The sequence below is a fragment of the Pezoporus occidentalis genome, unplaced genomic scaffold, assembly GCF_034315485.1.
Source record: "Pezoporus occidentalis ecotype Australia unplaced genomic scaffold, CSIRO_AGI_Poc_V1 ctg153, whole genome shotgun sequence".
NCBI lineage: Eukaryota > Metazoa > Chordata > Aves > Psittaciformes > Psittacidae > Pezoporus > Pezoporus occidentalis.
In genome coordinates this window covers 2,031,619-2,047,780 of record NW_026913350.1, presented here as the reverse complement: position 1 = coordinate 2,047,780, position 16,162 = coordinate 2,031,619, and the positions used below count along the sequence as shown (strand labels likewise).

At 46.6% G+C, this 16,162-nt stretch overlaps 1 protein-coding gene across 3 annotated transcripts in view; it reads right to left on the bottom strand.

Annotated features, from left to right (window-relative positions):
- Positions 1–759: 759 nt before the first annotated feature.
- EYA3 (EYA transcriptional coactivator and phosphatase 3) overlaps positions 760–16,162 on the bottom strand; it is a 32,299-nt gene continuing 16,896 nt past the window's right edge. Inside the window, exons 7-18 of one of the 3 annotated variants that reach the window (XM_062611503.1) lie at positions 13,534–13,671; positions 9,918–10,000; positions 9,103–9,286; positions 7,118–7,257; positions 6,073–6,156; positions 5,422–5,511; positions 4,436–4,494; positions 3,741–3,901; positions 3,432–3,546; positions 2,902–3,023; positions 2,535–2,635; positions 760–1,804 (exon numbers count right to left, since the gene is read on the bottom strand). In XM_062611503.1, the coding sequence (XP_062467487.1) occupies positions 1,724–1,804; positions 2,535–2,635; positions 2,902–3,023; positions 3,432–3,546; positions 3,741–3,901; positions 4,436–4,494; positions 5,422–5,511; positions 6,073–6,156; positions 7,118–7,257; positions 9,103–9,286; positions 9,918–10,000; positions 13,534–13,671 (1,358 nt within the window). In that variant the 3' untranslated portion in view covers positions 760–1,723. The remainder of the gene's footprint in view (positions 1,805–2,534; positions 2,636–2,901; positions 3,024–3,431; positions 3,547–3,740; positions 3,902–4,435; positions 4,495–5,421; positions 5,512–6,072; positions 6,157–7,117; positions 7,258–9,102; positions 9,287–9,917; positions 10,001–13,533; positions 13,672–16,162) is intronic. The other 2 variants (XM_062611504.1, XM_062611505.1) reach the window with 2 other exon arrangements.

Below are 16,162 nucleotides of genomic sequence, written 5' to 3'. Positions count from 1 at the left end.
GTTGCTCACAGGCAGCAGGTAATAGACAAGGGGCATGGTCCTAAAGCAGAGTTCCTGGGGAAATAACAGACCCAGAGCGTCCACCTGAGATCAGAGCACGAGGCCAACAGCTAGCAAGGAGCTGGATGGAAAGCAGAGCCCTCTTGTGACCACCAATAGAATCTCCTCTGATCAAAAACCAGGAAGCAAAAACTGGAGGCTGGGACATCTGAACCCCGGTGACACCTCTGTGTGCAGCCCCTGAGCGCCAGGGATCCAAACCCCCTGCTCCAGGCACATCTCCATGATGGTCCCCAGCACTGATGGAAATCGCTCCTCAGTCACTAATGCCATGGAAGGTCTGCAGCAAACGCAGCACCCATGGCTGTGGTACAGCATCCTCCCTGCAGCGCCGTGGGGTCAGCCCTGGCCCTGTGTGTCCCAGGAGGGTGATGCTGGGCTGGGGACCGGAGGTCTGGAGGGGTTTGGGCTCAGCAGAGGTGTGTGGTGGGACAGAGCAGACTTCTCTACGCAGGGACCCCCGGCACTGCCTGGGTTGGTGGCCTGGAGGTACAGGGAGGAGGCAGAAACCACTGAACCTAGCCTGACCTGCCACAGTTCCTGGTTCCTGGCACTGCAGGGCATGGACCAACAGGGCCTCTTTCCAACGAGCCATCATTCCCAAAGCCAACAGGCTCCAGGCTGCTGAGGCACAGTGTCTTCCAAAAGCAAGTCCCTCTTAACAAGGGGTTTGTTTCTATGTCATTAGGCAAAGAAGAATACAAGAAAATGGAATCAGATTCTACTAAAAGGAACCTCTTCTCACAATGAAGTCAGGAAAGTGGAGGTGAAGGTTAATAACCATTCCCTTCTTTGTAACACCCATCAGGATTCAGTCCTCTCAAACTATTCCTAGTCCAGATGAGGGCTGTTCCCACCGGAGCAGTCTGCAGTGCTGTTGTGCTGTACCTAACGTTCACAGGCAGTTGTATTCCTGGTTCAGGGAAAATCTGTGGGATCTATGGCCTGGGTCACGGATGGAATCCAGTGATCTGCTGCTGGTTAACAGGCTTGAGCACACATTGACTGGAAGCCACCAGGATCAACTCAACACCAAGACCTTCCTCTACAAGGACCCACGTAGCCCACGACCATTCCCCTTCTCTATTTTCCAGTAATCCCACACTGAGGAAATAACATGAGGACATTGTAATAAATTAACTGCTTTGAACACCCAGGGAAGGAGAGAGGACACATTTCACAGCAGTGGAGGTATTTTTGCCATTTTCATTAGTATTTCCTATGAAAGGCCCACAGCTCTCATTGGAACAAGGGAGCTTCAGCTCTGCCATCAGGATTTCTCTATAAAAATAAGGTTTTGTGGTTACTTGGGTTCTACAACTAAGCTGAACAGAAGGGAGAAAGCTCCTACAAGCACTTGTGTTGGCTCACCCTCTCCCTCTGGAGACTACCTGCTAGAGGAGCTCAGCTGGCTTCTGTGAGTCTCTTCTTCAGACGAGCTCCAGCTCTGCTGAGTCCAGAGCTTCCTCATAGGACACCTCTGTACTTGGCAAGGCCCCTGCTCCTGAGGTCGTGCCCTGGGGCCGCGTTGTGCTGCACAGTTCTCCTTGGGTATGTTTTCTTCATCAAGCTGAAAAGTGAGTCCCCAAATGTACGAGGTTTCTGCCTCCCCAGTGCTGGAGAGGGCTTGCAGGAGCTGCAGTCACACCTTTGCTCCGGCTTCCTACAGGAAGTCTAGCTCCAGGGCTTGGTGAAGGGACACGAGGTCTGCGTGGTTTGTGATCCTCCAGAAAGGCATGTTGTGCTGTAAGAGACGACAAAGGCAGCTTTACTGGGCTGATTTCACAGCGAGGTGGAAGCAGGCAAGGTTCAGCTGCAGGGTTGTGCAATGCGAGGTTGTGACACCACATTCAGGAAGGATCTCAGCTGCATGGTGTGTATCTGAAGCCTGATCTTGTTAGCACATCTATTTATGACAGGTACCAGCGCCAGCAGCTGCTTGGCATGCTCCTGATGGAAACCCCAGCTGCTGCTTTACCCTGGAAAGCCTTTCCTGGGAAGTGACAACTTTGGCACGTGGCAGGCATGTGGAGCCTGCAGAGGTGATGTCCTGACATCAACCTGTGTGCTTCACTGCCTTTAGTTGGCAGGACTGAACAACCAGTTTGCTCCTTGTTTGTCACTCAGACCAATGGGAGATGCTCTGTATCGATCTGTACGATGACAGACGCCCTCTGTGCTTCTGAGAAACTGCATTTATCCCAACTAATAGCTGCATGATCAAGACATGCCACATCAAGATACTGTCTTACAGGGACAATGTTATACACAATGCTAAACAACAGTAAAACGCAAACTTTAAACCCCCAAGCCACAGAATTCCCCCTCTTAACGCAGTAAGATCTCTCTTGCGTCAAAGGCAAAGTTTCCCCTTGGCCTGAAGAGTTCAGCCCTGGAAAGAGGGTCCCTGCAGAAAACAACTGCAAACTTCCCTTTGCATGGACCCACATCCCAGCTCTGCAGTCAGAACTCACCTGCTTAGCTGCCACCTCTTCATCTCGCCCATCTCCAATCACCACATAGGTGACTTTCTTTCCAAACCGTGACACGATCCTCTCAAAACAGCTCTCTTTACCTGCCAAAGGAATCCCACTACCATGAGCCTCAGGCAGAGAACAGGCAAAGCCTGAACAGGTCCCTTCTTCCCAGCACAGAAACACATTCTCATCTTACTGGGAAGCAGATAACACCCAATTCAGCTTGTGAGGCCAGAAGCCATCACTTTTACATGGCCAGAGGGACCACAGCAGCCAAGGGGGCTGCTCAGCTGCAGGAACTGTGTTTCCTATATAAAAATCCACAGCAGACATCCCAGTGCCAGGCACCAGCACAACCCCTTACCTATTTTTGTAGCACTATAAATATTTTCAATGGGAAACACCTCTCCCAATCCATAGAGGAGAACTTTGGCAAGAGCTGGCACCAGCTGGGTGGTTGTGATCAGGATGTTCTCACAGTTTTTCCTGAAAGAAGAAAAAACACTTGTAAAAGCCCATCTATGGCCAGTGGTGCCAGGGCCACCCTGGGCAGCTTGCTCAGCTTCCCAAAGTGCCATGTGCTTCACTGTCCTGCCTTCAAGAGGTTTGATTTGTGGGTTTGGTTTGGTTGCTTTTTGTTTAAACCAGGAATTCTCTGGCAGAAATGGAATTCTGTGTGAGCACAGTCCTATTATGGGGATCATCCCAACAACACATGATGCAGCAGAAAAACCCCAAGGAGTGGAATGCCTGCTCTCACTCCTTTTGCTTGTCAGTACCTGTGACAAACGTCAGCAGTATTACACACAGGCACTGCTGCAACACAGCACTGAACACCAATCAGACTGAGAGAAAGGGCTGAGAAAGCAATATACACATTTCCAGTTCCCATACCTGGACTGTATGAGTAGCAGGGACTTTAGTGCAGTTTCCAGCCAGGAATCTGTTAGCACTTCTATATCAGTCCTTAACTGCTGCAGAGCCTCCCTCTTCTGCGGGCTCAGAAGGCCTGCAAGGCAAGAACCACAGGTTTTCCCAGCTGAGTGGGCAAGTCCAACACAGAGAGGGGCAGCCCACAGTTCAACTGCCTCTTCTGCAGTAAATAACAGCACTGAGGGCACCTGGAAGCTGAGACTGTTTCAAGGCAATGGGAGAAGCCACCACAGGTTGAGTGCTCAGATACTGGTGTAGGTGAACACTCACCTCCAACATTGGTCTTGTACTTGTCATAGATCTCTCGCACCCTGCGGTAGCGGAAGGCCAGTTTTCGCATCCAGTCCACTCCTCCCTGGACACCAACTGAGGAGCTGTGGTTTGTGTTACTGCCTGAGCCACTGAAGCCATCCGTGGAGAAATTGTAGTTGCTGTTTCAGAAAAGCAGATGTGAGACGTGTTCTGCCTCAGCAGCAGAATCACTGCAGCTTTCCTGGGGGAGGCAGGCTTGATGGCAGCAGCTAGAAAAGCACCTTGAAGAGGAGCTCTGCTTCACCACTTGCCCTGTATTTCTCTCTCTCTGACAGACAGGCACTTCTCAGACCTTTCCATGAGCCCACCCAGCTCTCATACCCTCACCCCTCTGATAGCCTGCACAGTCAGCTCACAGATGGATGTAAATGAGACTGTCAAAGCTCAAGATCATGAGGTCTGGAGTGTTGGTTCTCCATCACTGAGCACACAGGCAACATTCTGCAGTGGACAATATAATTCACACTATAATTCTGAAAGCCTTCATGTTTTGTAGGTCTTCAAAGAAACCCCCCCCAGCAAACAAACACCATTTGCCAAGTGTCAGCCCTCGCACAATGCTGACCTCCCTCCCCTAACCTCATTTGGGTTTGAAGTCCCCACAAAAACCAGACTGCATCAGCTATACATTTCAGACATTTGTCATACAGCACCTTAAATCCTGGCCATTGTCATCAGATGCCACATCTTCTATGTGTACCTGGTCACACTCCTGTTTAAGAAACAAAGTCATGTCATAATCCACAAACAGACTGAAATTTGCAGGTTAAAGAACATGTGATCTAAACCAAGCCTGTATTGGATGCTTTGTTTCTTTCTGGGGCAGGGAGGTAACTGTCATTACCACCTTTGCAAGCAGTCACAGTCACTTAAACTTCATTTAAGTTTCTATTTGCATCAATAAACCCATCATTTTTCCATGATGTGCATCAGTGATGCACCTAAGATTAACCGTTCACTGTTCATATTCAGCCTTCAGTGGAAGTGGTGTGGAACAGTGAGATGTATTTAATTTGGCAAAGAATACTGTGCATGAAAGAGGATGGGAGTTGATCAGAAGTCCTTGAGGCAGGATAGGAATGAGAAGCAGCAGAGAGAGCTTGCAGGAAGGACAGATGGAAGGTGCTGTGGGACCTCCTCACGTGCAGCATGCCTATGGAAGCGTGTCCTTCACACTTGTTATGCTGCCAGTGTAATGTCCTGAGACACTGGTTGAGATGCACAAGCTGTGCTCTGTCCTTGGCTTAGTCAAAGCCCCTGAGATCTGACATTCTCAAGGTCACTTTTTCCCCCACATCTCTGCTCTTCCTTTCAAAACAGAATCTGTGACAGCAAAGTGCTTACCAGTCCGGCGTGCAAATAGAAGACAAAGCAGAAATCACTCCTCTTATTTATACAGGATCAAGTAGAAACCCACCAGAGAGCTATGACAGCTCATGAAACTAGAAATCTGCAGAATGCCTGTCTCAGCTAAAGGAGTCCACCTCTGATGTGGTTGTGCCTAGAACCACTTCAGGTTTGCAGACTGTTGTGTTTCAGCACTAAGTGGCTTGGAAGCACAAGAGCCCTCACAAAGGGTGCAGTGCAGCTCTAACCAGGTAATGTGGAGCTTTGCCTTTCAAAACCATTTGCCACGTACCTCCAAGTCATTGAAAAACAAGTGGGTGTCAGCTACTTCAAAAATCATCTCCTCCATTGACAGACCTGAGCCAATCACTATAGTTGGGTCCTGGCAAAGCAGAAAGAGGTAAATTCACTGTGGTTACAGGGAGGAGTAAATTGGTATCAATCTTCCACCAGTTACATTGCACAGTGTTTCCACTGCCTATCAAGCCTGATGTAATTCCATCTGCATTCAATGGTGTAAACTACAATTTCTCTAATATTTAATATTTCATACATTGACCCAAAGTGTAATAAAGCACTGCAGCACTGCACAGCAAAGCACTGCACAGCAATGCACTGCACAGCAGGGACTGCTGCATTGTCAGAGGCAACACAAACAAAACATTTACAAGATCTTCAATACATTTTAAAGGAGAAAATGTCCTTCCTTTCATTATGTACTGTGACCTCAACGATTCCCAATGATGATAACAGTCTGACTTTTAAAGACTGTGATGTCTGTGTCCTAGCTCTGTGTAAAGCCAAATTTAGTGCTCTTTCCCCAACAAAAGTATCACCTCATACATTTCAACCAAATTATCACGATCTGTTCCTTTTGCAAAGATCAATATTTAATTGTACATGACAGATACACTCTTTCTTCCACAGAGAAGACAATTATTACCTTGCCATATTTTTGAGCATAAGACCCTGTGAGAAGCGAATGGAAGATTATGATGGTCTCATCCAGGTCCCAGAGAAACACTCGCTGCACAGAGAACAAAAGCAGGTTAGAGCTGAGATACCCCAAGCACTGAGCTACAATGGAGCAGCAAGTTTTAGGGTTAATTCTGTGGTTAGTTGCTGCATGCTTTTAACAGGTATGAACAACAGTATTCATGTCACAGGCTGAACGCATTAAACTCTCAGCTTATTGCAGTGGAGTTTATATACTGCCAGAGTGCACCAACACACTTCAAGAGTAAGGCTCTCTTGGTCAAAACTGTTTCCAAAAGCTTTTCTTGCTTTTATAGTTATAAAACCAAATCAGAGTTCTAATGAACTTTAGAGCCCTGCTAGGGCAGTTTACTGCCTGTGATCTGGAGAGCACCTAGTAAATGACTTTGGTGTTTATCAGAAACACCTCTGTTATGATAAATAAGTAGGATCAGTTGCCATGAGGAATAGCAGTTTCATATAGAAGGACTCTGATAAACTGGAGAACTGGACCAACAGGAACTAGAAGTTCAGTAACTGCAGAATCTGCATGTGGGGTAGAATAACCCCTTCTATGGGTCCTAGCTGGGAGGAGCTGGAGGGTGCAAGTGCAGTATGAGCCAGCAGCACTCTCTGTGTGATAAGATGAACTGCCAAGTGTGCCTGGCTGATAGAAGGAAGGTGCTGTCTCACCCTACTTGGCACTAGGAAGGTCACCCCAGATGGCAGCCCCTGTTCAAGACTTATGTGAGGAAACCAGAGCAGCCACCAAAAGGCTGTCGAGATGGTCAGCAGCCTAGAGAAGAGGCTGAGGGAGCTGTGATGATTCATCTCACCAAAGAGGAGACAAGCAGACCACAGCTAATTAAAAGGGAACTGAGAAGATGATGGAGACAAATTGTTCTCAGTAATGGCAGATGGAAAATTGCCATGGAGACAGAATGAAAGAAAGAGGACTTTTACCACCACGCTATTCTGCAATGCTACCTATAGAAAACAAGATTACTATTTACCTCCAGTTCACTGTCCTGTGAGGAAGAAGTATCTGCTTTCCTCTTTCCCCTGTTCTTCCCAGGGATGTTTTTTCTTGCCTGCTCATCTAACTCTTTACTTGCTGTTGCTCTTGATAATGAAGGACTTGTGGATGCATCTCCTAGAAGAAAGAAATCACACAGGTCTCACCCCCCATCTCTCAAAACAAACAGCAACATAAAGCTGATAATATTTGGCCACAAACCTTTGCGAAAGGAAGATGTTACCTTGCTTTATTGATGCAGTAGTAGTTGAACCCTTAGTAGAACATAAAACATGAGTTCTTTTTCCCATCATTTCAAAGCAGCTCTGTTTCCTCCATTCAGTACACTAGGACCAAGCTACTTACTGCATTCTGCCTGCAGCACAAAGCCAAGGACAGAGCACCCTCCACCCCAAGGCCTGTAACCCCTCAGGTGTCTCACAACCATGGACCTGCTTTATTCCTCAATGGTTTCTTTTAATACTTCTTGAGAGAACACCAGAATCCCTCAGTCTGGAATGAGTGTACAAAGGAAAGTATTTCAAGATGCTTCTCCCTCTCAGATTTCCTGGTCAAACACCTTTTGGAGCAAGCAGCACTATACAACACATGCTGTTACCCCCACCACACTATTTGCTCCTGTGCCACTGAAAGCCTTTGACTACCAGTTAAATAATAGCCAGAGCACAGAGTTACCTGGAGTGTGGTAATCACACACACATGCACAGCGTGCTGGGAAACACACCGCACCTCCATTGCCCTATCTGAGAATTAGTAAAGGATAACAGGGACGAATTGGTCCAGGAAGCACAGACATGGCCAAGCACCATGGCCATGGCTGATGGAGATACATGATGGAGCCTATTCTGCTACTGGTAAGAGCACCCTTCCCAGGGAAATGGTAGAGCACCACCATAAAAAAAAAACACATAAAAATCAATGCTTTGATGTGCAGAATGTTACTGCCATGATGGGAGATACCCTCTGAATCCTTTACTAAGAGTTCAGGCAGAAGAGGTAACATCCCAGACCTCTGCCTGATTAATTCACAAATAGGACTAGAACTGTAGTGAGAAGGCAGAGGGCAAAGGGGGCTTGAGAAAGCCTGAATTCAGTCTGGGTCTTTCAAGACCAGACACAGGAATTCCTTTGGAAATTCATGCAAAATGTTAACCTTGGAGAATTTCAGAGCTAAGAAAATGGCAAGAAAACATTAACAATTGGGTCATTCCCTGGCCAGTGCCTTGAAATAACAGGTCAATTCCATAGAGTTGCAATATCAACTAAGAAACATTCTCATGGGTAAATCTGATGTTGCTCACCACAACTAGAGGGCAACTGCTTCCTGAAAGAGGGCAAGAAGCTGTGATAACACATCACAGTGTGGTCAGCTGTCATTTCAAAACCACTTTACACGATAAAGCAGAAAGAAAGAAAGGATGTGTTTCTCAGCACATCAGCAACAACTCATTGAGAGGTGATGGCCAAACTACAGCTCTTGACAAGGCATGTGGGAGTCCCATCATGGGACTAGCATCTATGCCATGGCTGTCACGCAATCTGAATACCTGGCTGCGGTATTCAGGTTCAGAGATCCTGGAGCTAACAGGAGCTTTGAGAGTGGGTATCATCCACTGCCCTGCAGTGAACACCCAGCCCCAACACGTCAACCAACAGTCCCCACGTAGCTGCTGTTGACAACTCTTCAAGTCACCCCTGGAATTCCCTCTCTCTAGGGCATCCAGAGCATGTACTGGGTGTCTTCTGAATTGTCATAGCTATATGTTTTCCTATACCTAAGCTCTTAAACCCTGCACACCAGTGAGACCAGTCTGACAACAGAAGGCAAATATCCTGTCTGTCCAGGCCAGCATGCAAAGGTGCTGCAATTACCTTTTGGACAAAAAGCTTTCCCCATGTGTGCACTCTGCACTGTTTATGTCAGGTACTCTGCAGGCACCCTGCTAAAGATCCAGCCATTACCAGAGGAATGTCTCTGCACCGCCCGTGTAGGCACCATGGCGCTTGGCTTCTCGGCTGGGTACGTGGCTGTGGCTAACGCAGTGGTCTCTGTGTTGCTCTCTGCTGGTGTCACCACTCCAAAGCCAGAACTCGGGTAACACGTCTGGTACTGACTTTGGCCAAGGATTGTGTAGGTGGGATAGTCCTGTTAGAGGAAAGGATGAGTTGTGACAGGTGACTTCTTTCAGAAAACGTTCTATATTAAGATGAGTTTTATGCTAGAATGTGCCTGTCAAAAGGAAATCCCTGCAAGAGCACTCAGACTTCATACTAGCTCTTTCTGCATATCTAAGACATCCCCAAAAAGGGTTGAGAGCTCAGAGTTCCCAAGGGCACAGGCAGGTCTGTGAGCAGTGACAGGCACTCCTCTTTCTCCACATTCTTCATAAATGAATTCATTATGAATGATGTGACAGTAACAGGGCAGTATCAAGTGGATACTGCGGTGTCACTCCCCTCTCTCTGTGCTCTGCTATTTGTGGTTTAGTCTTGGGTTTTATTTTCTGATACCAGATGTACTGACAGCAACAGAAAGTGGTCTTGGTACTGGCTGAGTGTGCAATACCAGACACAAGAGCCGCAGGATAAACTGCCTTTACTCATGCCCTGACTTCAGCAAGCAACTGTTTTGCATGCTGTGACTAAAGGTATCCATTTATGAAGACTATTTACTTGTTGAGATCGCTGAGCACCTGAAGCTGTGCTTGAGGTCTTTAATTTCTGCTAGTTTAATTTTACTGATGCTGCACATAAACATGATAAGGAAGAAGTTTTACCTGTGAGATGCTGGCTACTGCTGACGTGGAAATATTGACAACAGTTGAGGATGTAGAGACTGGACTGGCATTGGTAGTTGATGCTGTAAAATGAAGAATTACTGCATTAAATGCTTCTAGGAAAGCACAAGAGACGAGACCAATCCAAGCTGTGAAAGAAGTACTTACTATGTGCAAGCATCTGTGCTCCCAACAGCACTCTGCTTGTAACAGCCATAAAAGAAGTGGGGTGTACTTTGAAACCAGTAATCTTTCAACTGGGCTTAGAGGGAAGGAGAGCCAATGCACCTGCAAACCCAGGGGTTTCAGAACCCTTTCCTCCACCCCTGCCAAGCAATTGGAGCATCATTAAAATGGCTTCATATCTTCACTAGAAGTTTGGAGAAGACAACAACCACCTTCTGATGTTCAATAGTAGCAGACGAAGATGAATCAGGATGAATCAGTGAAATGAATGTGAATGTCTTTAAACGAGCTCTGATAAATTCTCTCTGCATTTGACTCAACATATTTTGTCTCATTAGAACAGGAAATTGAAGGAAACAGTAACAATAGTTCCAATAGTATAAAAAGGGTGTTTCCTACTGAGGAAAGCAGCGTATTTCCCCAAATCCCTGGGACACTACAGATGAGGCTTTCTGCAATGATTTGTCAACAGCTTGCAGGTCAAATTATCAGAGACAGGTGTTTGGGAGTATGAATTTTAAGCCTTTCTGTCACTGCATTCAGTTCTTCCAAAACCCAGAAGAGGCTGCTCTGGGAACACCAGTCATTTAGTAGATTGTGTGGTTTTACACTCCATTGAACACCACTCCACATGGGGGTTTGGGGCCCTTGAGGATTAGTGAAAACACAGAATGAAATTAGCATGAGCAACATCAGGGTGTACTAAAGCGGGTGCCACCAAGAAATATTCTCTTTTGCTAAACCTTCTTTCTCTGCACGCAAATAAAACCAAAACTCACTTTCAGACGCTTATGAAAACACTTGCAGAAATCCACAGTCTTGCCTCTACTTTACCGTCACTGACAAAATCCTTCACTTTCTGCAGATGACACCCATGGGGAATTCACCCCAAGCCTGAAGAACTCAAGCTTCTGAAGGCTTCAGTCTTCCTACCCAAGGAAACAAGACCCCACCATGAACTCTTAATGTACAGTGTGTTATGTCAAGCGTACATGCTTCCTGGTGAACAGCTCCAGCAAAAAGGAATGGATCCAAAATACGCCTCAAAAAAAGATGAAAACCAAAAGGAACAGACCTTGAAAGAGGTGCAGAAATACAGAGCATCTACAAGAGGTGAGCAGGGTGAAGGGTGGCATCTTCCTAGAAGCAGACACAAAGGTAGCCCCTGGGAATCCCCACATAGGAAGGAGCAGCAGTGTTCAAATCCAGATGGGAGAGAATACGGAAGAGAAGACTTAGAAAATGGAAGACAAGCTGCACTGAGCAGCAATAACAGTAATGAAGACACTCAAGTACCTACAGTAGCTGTGCAGCTACTAGGAGCACAGTTGTGAGAGTCAGGTACCCATCACAGATACTCCTCATAAGCAACTGTTGGAGAACAGGGGTTAGTTTCCTAATAAAACTCCTTCCACCTATCCAGGTTACAGGAACAATCAAGGCTGTTACAGCTAAAGAGAATGGCACTTCCCAGGGCACTGTGAAGAGCAGCTCTCCAGAGAAGAGCCTCTTCTCTGCAGATGAGCTCCATGGAAGACACTATTGTACCACCTCTCTCAAGATGGTCACAGAGAGCACACAGAAAGCCATTCTCATCTGTAGTGCTCTGAAGAGGCTGCGGCTGACCTGAGATAAAGAACACAAGAAACCATGGAAAAAAAGATTCCAAGTGCTGGGATTCTGGTAAAAACAGGTTCCCTGTGTATGAATTTCATCTTTAGCTTAACCCTGGTCTCCTTCCAATGTTTCTTTATTACCCTTTCTCTACCCAGTGCTACACATCAGATCCTTACAGACAGCTCCCACCACAGAGACTGACGTTCTTTCTGCACTGGGGGTCAGATCCTTTACCTGTGAATGGGCAAAAACCATGCAAAAACCTTTGGCATGGATGTGCCAGAAGGGACCAACCGCTTCATGGCCTCAGCAAACCCAAATACTGCCTTGAAGATGCTGTAACTCTCTTCTTTCTTCCCAACATCCAGACCTCATTTCAGACCTTGTATCTCTACCTCCCCTGCCTTATTCATCCTATTTGGTTTTGCTTCAGTTGTTTTCAAAGATGCTTCAAGCCCATTCTTGTGCTGGGAAATGGCAATGAGTGCATTTCATGTCTCACTTGGCTGCCCTGCTCCCCCAGGGCAGGAAGAGGCGAGGCAAGAAGCAGCCGTTCCTCCCCTGTCACTCCCAGTGCTTTCAAGCACCTCTGTGATGTACCACCATGGCCAAGCACAGCAAGCAAATGCTCAATCACTAAGTGCACTTGGCACTCATTAGCTCACATCTGGACACTGCATTGGGTCTGGGGCCTCAAGCACAGCAAACATGTTGATAAAATTCAGTGGGTCTGGCAAAGAGGCACCAAAACACTCCGGGAGCTGGAACATGCACCCTGTGAGGGGCAGCAGGGGGAGCAGGACAGCCCAGCCTGCAGAAGAGATGGCTTTGGGGGACCTGCCAGCAGCCTGCTCCTACCTGCATGGAAGTGATGGAGAAGACAGAGCCAGGCTGCTTTTGAAGGGGCACAAGCAGGAGGAGGAGAGGAACAGTCACAATGGGAAACAGGGGATGCCCCAGGTTGACAACAGAGAAAAGGGTTCTCTTTTGTGCTGACAGCCAGGCACTGGAACTGGAGAAACCTCCATCCTCAGAGGCTTTTGAGACCCAAGTGGACAAAGGCCTGAGTAACCTGGTTCTGAACTCACAGTCAACTCTTCTTTGGGGCTGAACTAAAATTCTCCTGAAGTCCCTGAGTTATTCTATGAAAACATCACACAAGAAATAAAGAATTCTTGAAATGCTTTTTAAAAAACTACAGAGACAAACTTTCACAATTCATCACCCAAATAAAATGGCAAAAATCCCACCTAAACCCCCCATGTCAATTTGCACATATTTGCCATAAGCAACAACGTTCCATTACTCAACCAAGTGGCACATTTACTCCTAACAACTGCTTTGGAAGCTGGTGAAATTCAGCACCTGCCTTCTCTGATGTGGCACTTCCAGCAGTTGGAATATTTGAAGGCTTTTCCTATAGTGAGAAATTCACTTTCTACCAGATCTACCAACCTGGGCAGTGTGTGTGACACAGTTTAGTTCCTGATGTCAAGCTAAAGCCCACCATAAAGAGTTTTAGCTGCAAGAGCATTTGCAATAAAGGCATGCAAGAACACAACGTTTAGTCTCATCTCCCCTTCCCATTTGCTTTTCACCCTGTTAAGTCCATCAGCATGGCACCAACAAGCCAGCCTGGTGCATACAGAGGTACGTAGCAAACACAAACCCAAACACATACACACACACACACAAAGAGGCAAAGCATAAAGAAGCATGCACAAAGCAAGGACAAACGTGCAAGCCTCTCTATTTGTGGTATCTGGACTCAATTAGGTGGAGAGAGATGCAGATAAAAACCATGCCAAGTTACCTTCAATGGAATAAGAATAATGTGCTGGGCTGGGCTGGCTTGTGGTTAACCCTGTAGTGCAGGTAAGAACACTGTGCTGACTTGTAGATGCAGTCTGAATTAAACCACTTTCAGGTTTCATACCTGGCCACAGTGCACCTGAATCAGATAAATTGGACCAGTTACAAACAGATCTGCTGGCACCAAAGAGCATGCTGCGACCTCAGATGCAGATTTTTGCTCATCACAAAAGCAAGTAACAAATGACACACGAGAAATGTTGAATTTCTGACTGTCAGGCTGTGCATGGGTTAGACCTGCTGACAAAAAGCCTGGAAAAGAGAAAATTAGAAGCACCAACAAGACCAATTTCCAAAGCTTGCAACTAAAAATCTGGTAGTGTCACAGAAGGATGAACTGCTCATCAGTGTAAGGAACCTGCTGATCCCTCTTTGGTGCACAGCCCTGCAAAGGACCTCAGCTGTACACGCTGAGGCTGAGCTGGTATCTATCAAGGTCAAGGACAACGCTTCCACTGCTTCGCTGGGCTTTGGGTTGAGTATGTTAAAACAAGCCACAAGTCAGTAGCTTCCACAGACTGACAACAGCAAAAATAGAGCTTAAAACAAGGGAAAAAAAAACACCTAAATGTTTCATCTAGATTTCCTGCTGTTCTGGAAAGCCTTGGTAACAATACTGGGCAGAGCACAGAGCCAGCAAACCATTGTAGTTCCTGTGTTCAAGGCACACATCAGCACTGTGGCTCCAGCTCAGGTGCCGCTTTAGGGTCTAGTCTACTGCACTGACAGGGTAAAAACAGCGTCCTACTGAAGCAGCTCAGCTCAGGCCTGGTTCTTCAGGGCTCCTCAGGCTTTTGTTTAAGTGTTTCCAGACCTAGAGTCAAAGTCAAAGGCATTTGTCCCTGGCCCTGGTTAGAAAGCAGGAATCAGTTGAGAAGATCTATGTAAAAACAAGCAGAAGTGTGCAAAGCAGAGGGACAAAGGACATGTGGAGCTAGACACAAAGTTCAGGGCCAGCAGAAAGACCACCCTTCTCCTTAAACCCCCCCCGACACCAGCACCAAGACCTCGAAAACCACCTGCAGCCTTTCACACAGTGTATGTAGCAGGATAAGCCTCAGGCTATGAGCTCCGCTTCTTACCCAGAAGACATGGGAGATGCTCTAGAGCTGGGCAAGTGCAGCTCACTCCATGCTGCTGCTTTGTCAGAATGAAACTCTTCAGTGGCTCTTTGATTTATTTACATACCTGATCTCAGACTGTCACCTATGAGTCAAATTAAGTCATTCACCTATCTGTACAGCACACCAGGGTTTTGAGTCTTCAAAGTTGTGTCTTCATTGCTGTTTCAAACCTCTAGAACCATGTTAGCAAACAAAAGGGAAGGGCTGATTTAAGAAAGTCCAGAATAAAACATATGGGAAACAAATGCTCTAAGGAGAGTGGGAAAAGCTGTATTTGTTTAGTCTGGAAAGGGAGTGCCATGATCTTCAAATAGGTGAGGAGTTTTTAGAGGGAACAGCAACGAACAGTTCCTCACAATGCAAGATAGATGGACAAGGAGCCAACAGCAACATAATGAAAGGGTCCCAGAACACACAGAAGTGCCTGACAATGAAACACAAACCACCTCTAACGCATGAGGAGTTAACAACAGGTCAGACACACACAGCAGATGTGCTTGCAGGGGTGCTTGGATGCGAGTGCAGGAACTGATTCAGGCTGTGTGGTAAAGCATCCTTCAGCCCCTGCTTTCCATGACTGTCTCTGTCATCTCTCAGTACAGACAAGTTCTACTTCCATACAGCAAGGCACACTCTTGGCATAGTGGCACACATCTGTCCCTCTCATTCTGCAAGACAGTGATAATAAGACAGCACAGTCTTGAAGGTGACAGAGAGGGGGAAACAAGACATGTGCAATGGCAGCAGCAGGAGACATCTGTGTATGTGGAAAGGCCCCAGAGGATAGCCCATCACCTGTAGTTTCCTGAGTTAATGTAAACCATCACATCCACACTGCTTCTACCACCAACATACAGCCACATATAAGCAGCTCGTATGTCACTACTCTCATTTTACTGCTTCTTTAATGAAACCTCTCTAGACCACGAGTATGTCCCATGCAGAACAATACACTAAAAACCATCCAAAAAGTACCACACTACAAGGAAAGGTGACAAATTGGCAAGAACATGGGTCATCACTTCTCTGAAAGCAGCATCATGACCCAAGTGTTCTCAAGACTACGCTTGTCAACTTGCTTGGATTTCATACTTCAAATACACCTGTTTTGTTCCAGCTAGATAATCCATGATGCCTCCTTCTTTTTTGGCATGGAAACAAATACACAGTAGAAAGTCATGCAAAGCTCTGGAACAGGCCCTTCCATAATGGTAAAACATCTGATCAGGCTGGCCAAGTCCTCACCTGCTCATGGACATTGTGAGCAGGAACAAACTGTATCACTCCCTCTGCACTGTGCATGCTCAGTCCTTTACCCTCCATTGTCCATCTCATCCATCTTCTCAGTGTGATCAAGCAGGTAATACTCCAGTATGATTTCCATTACTCGTAAGATGACTTCTAACATTCTCCTAACACTTAAATTCAGACTAAAAATACTGGTAT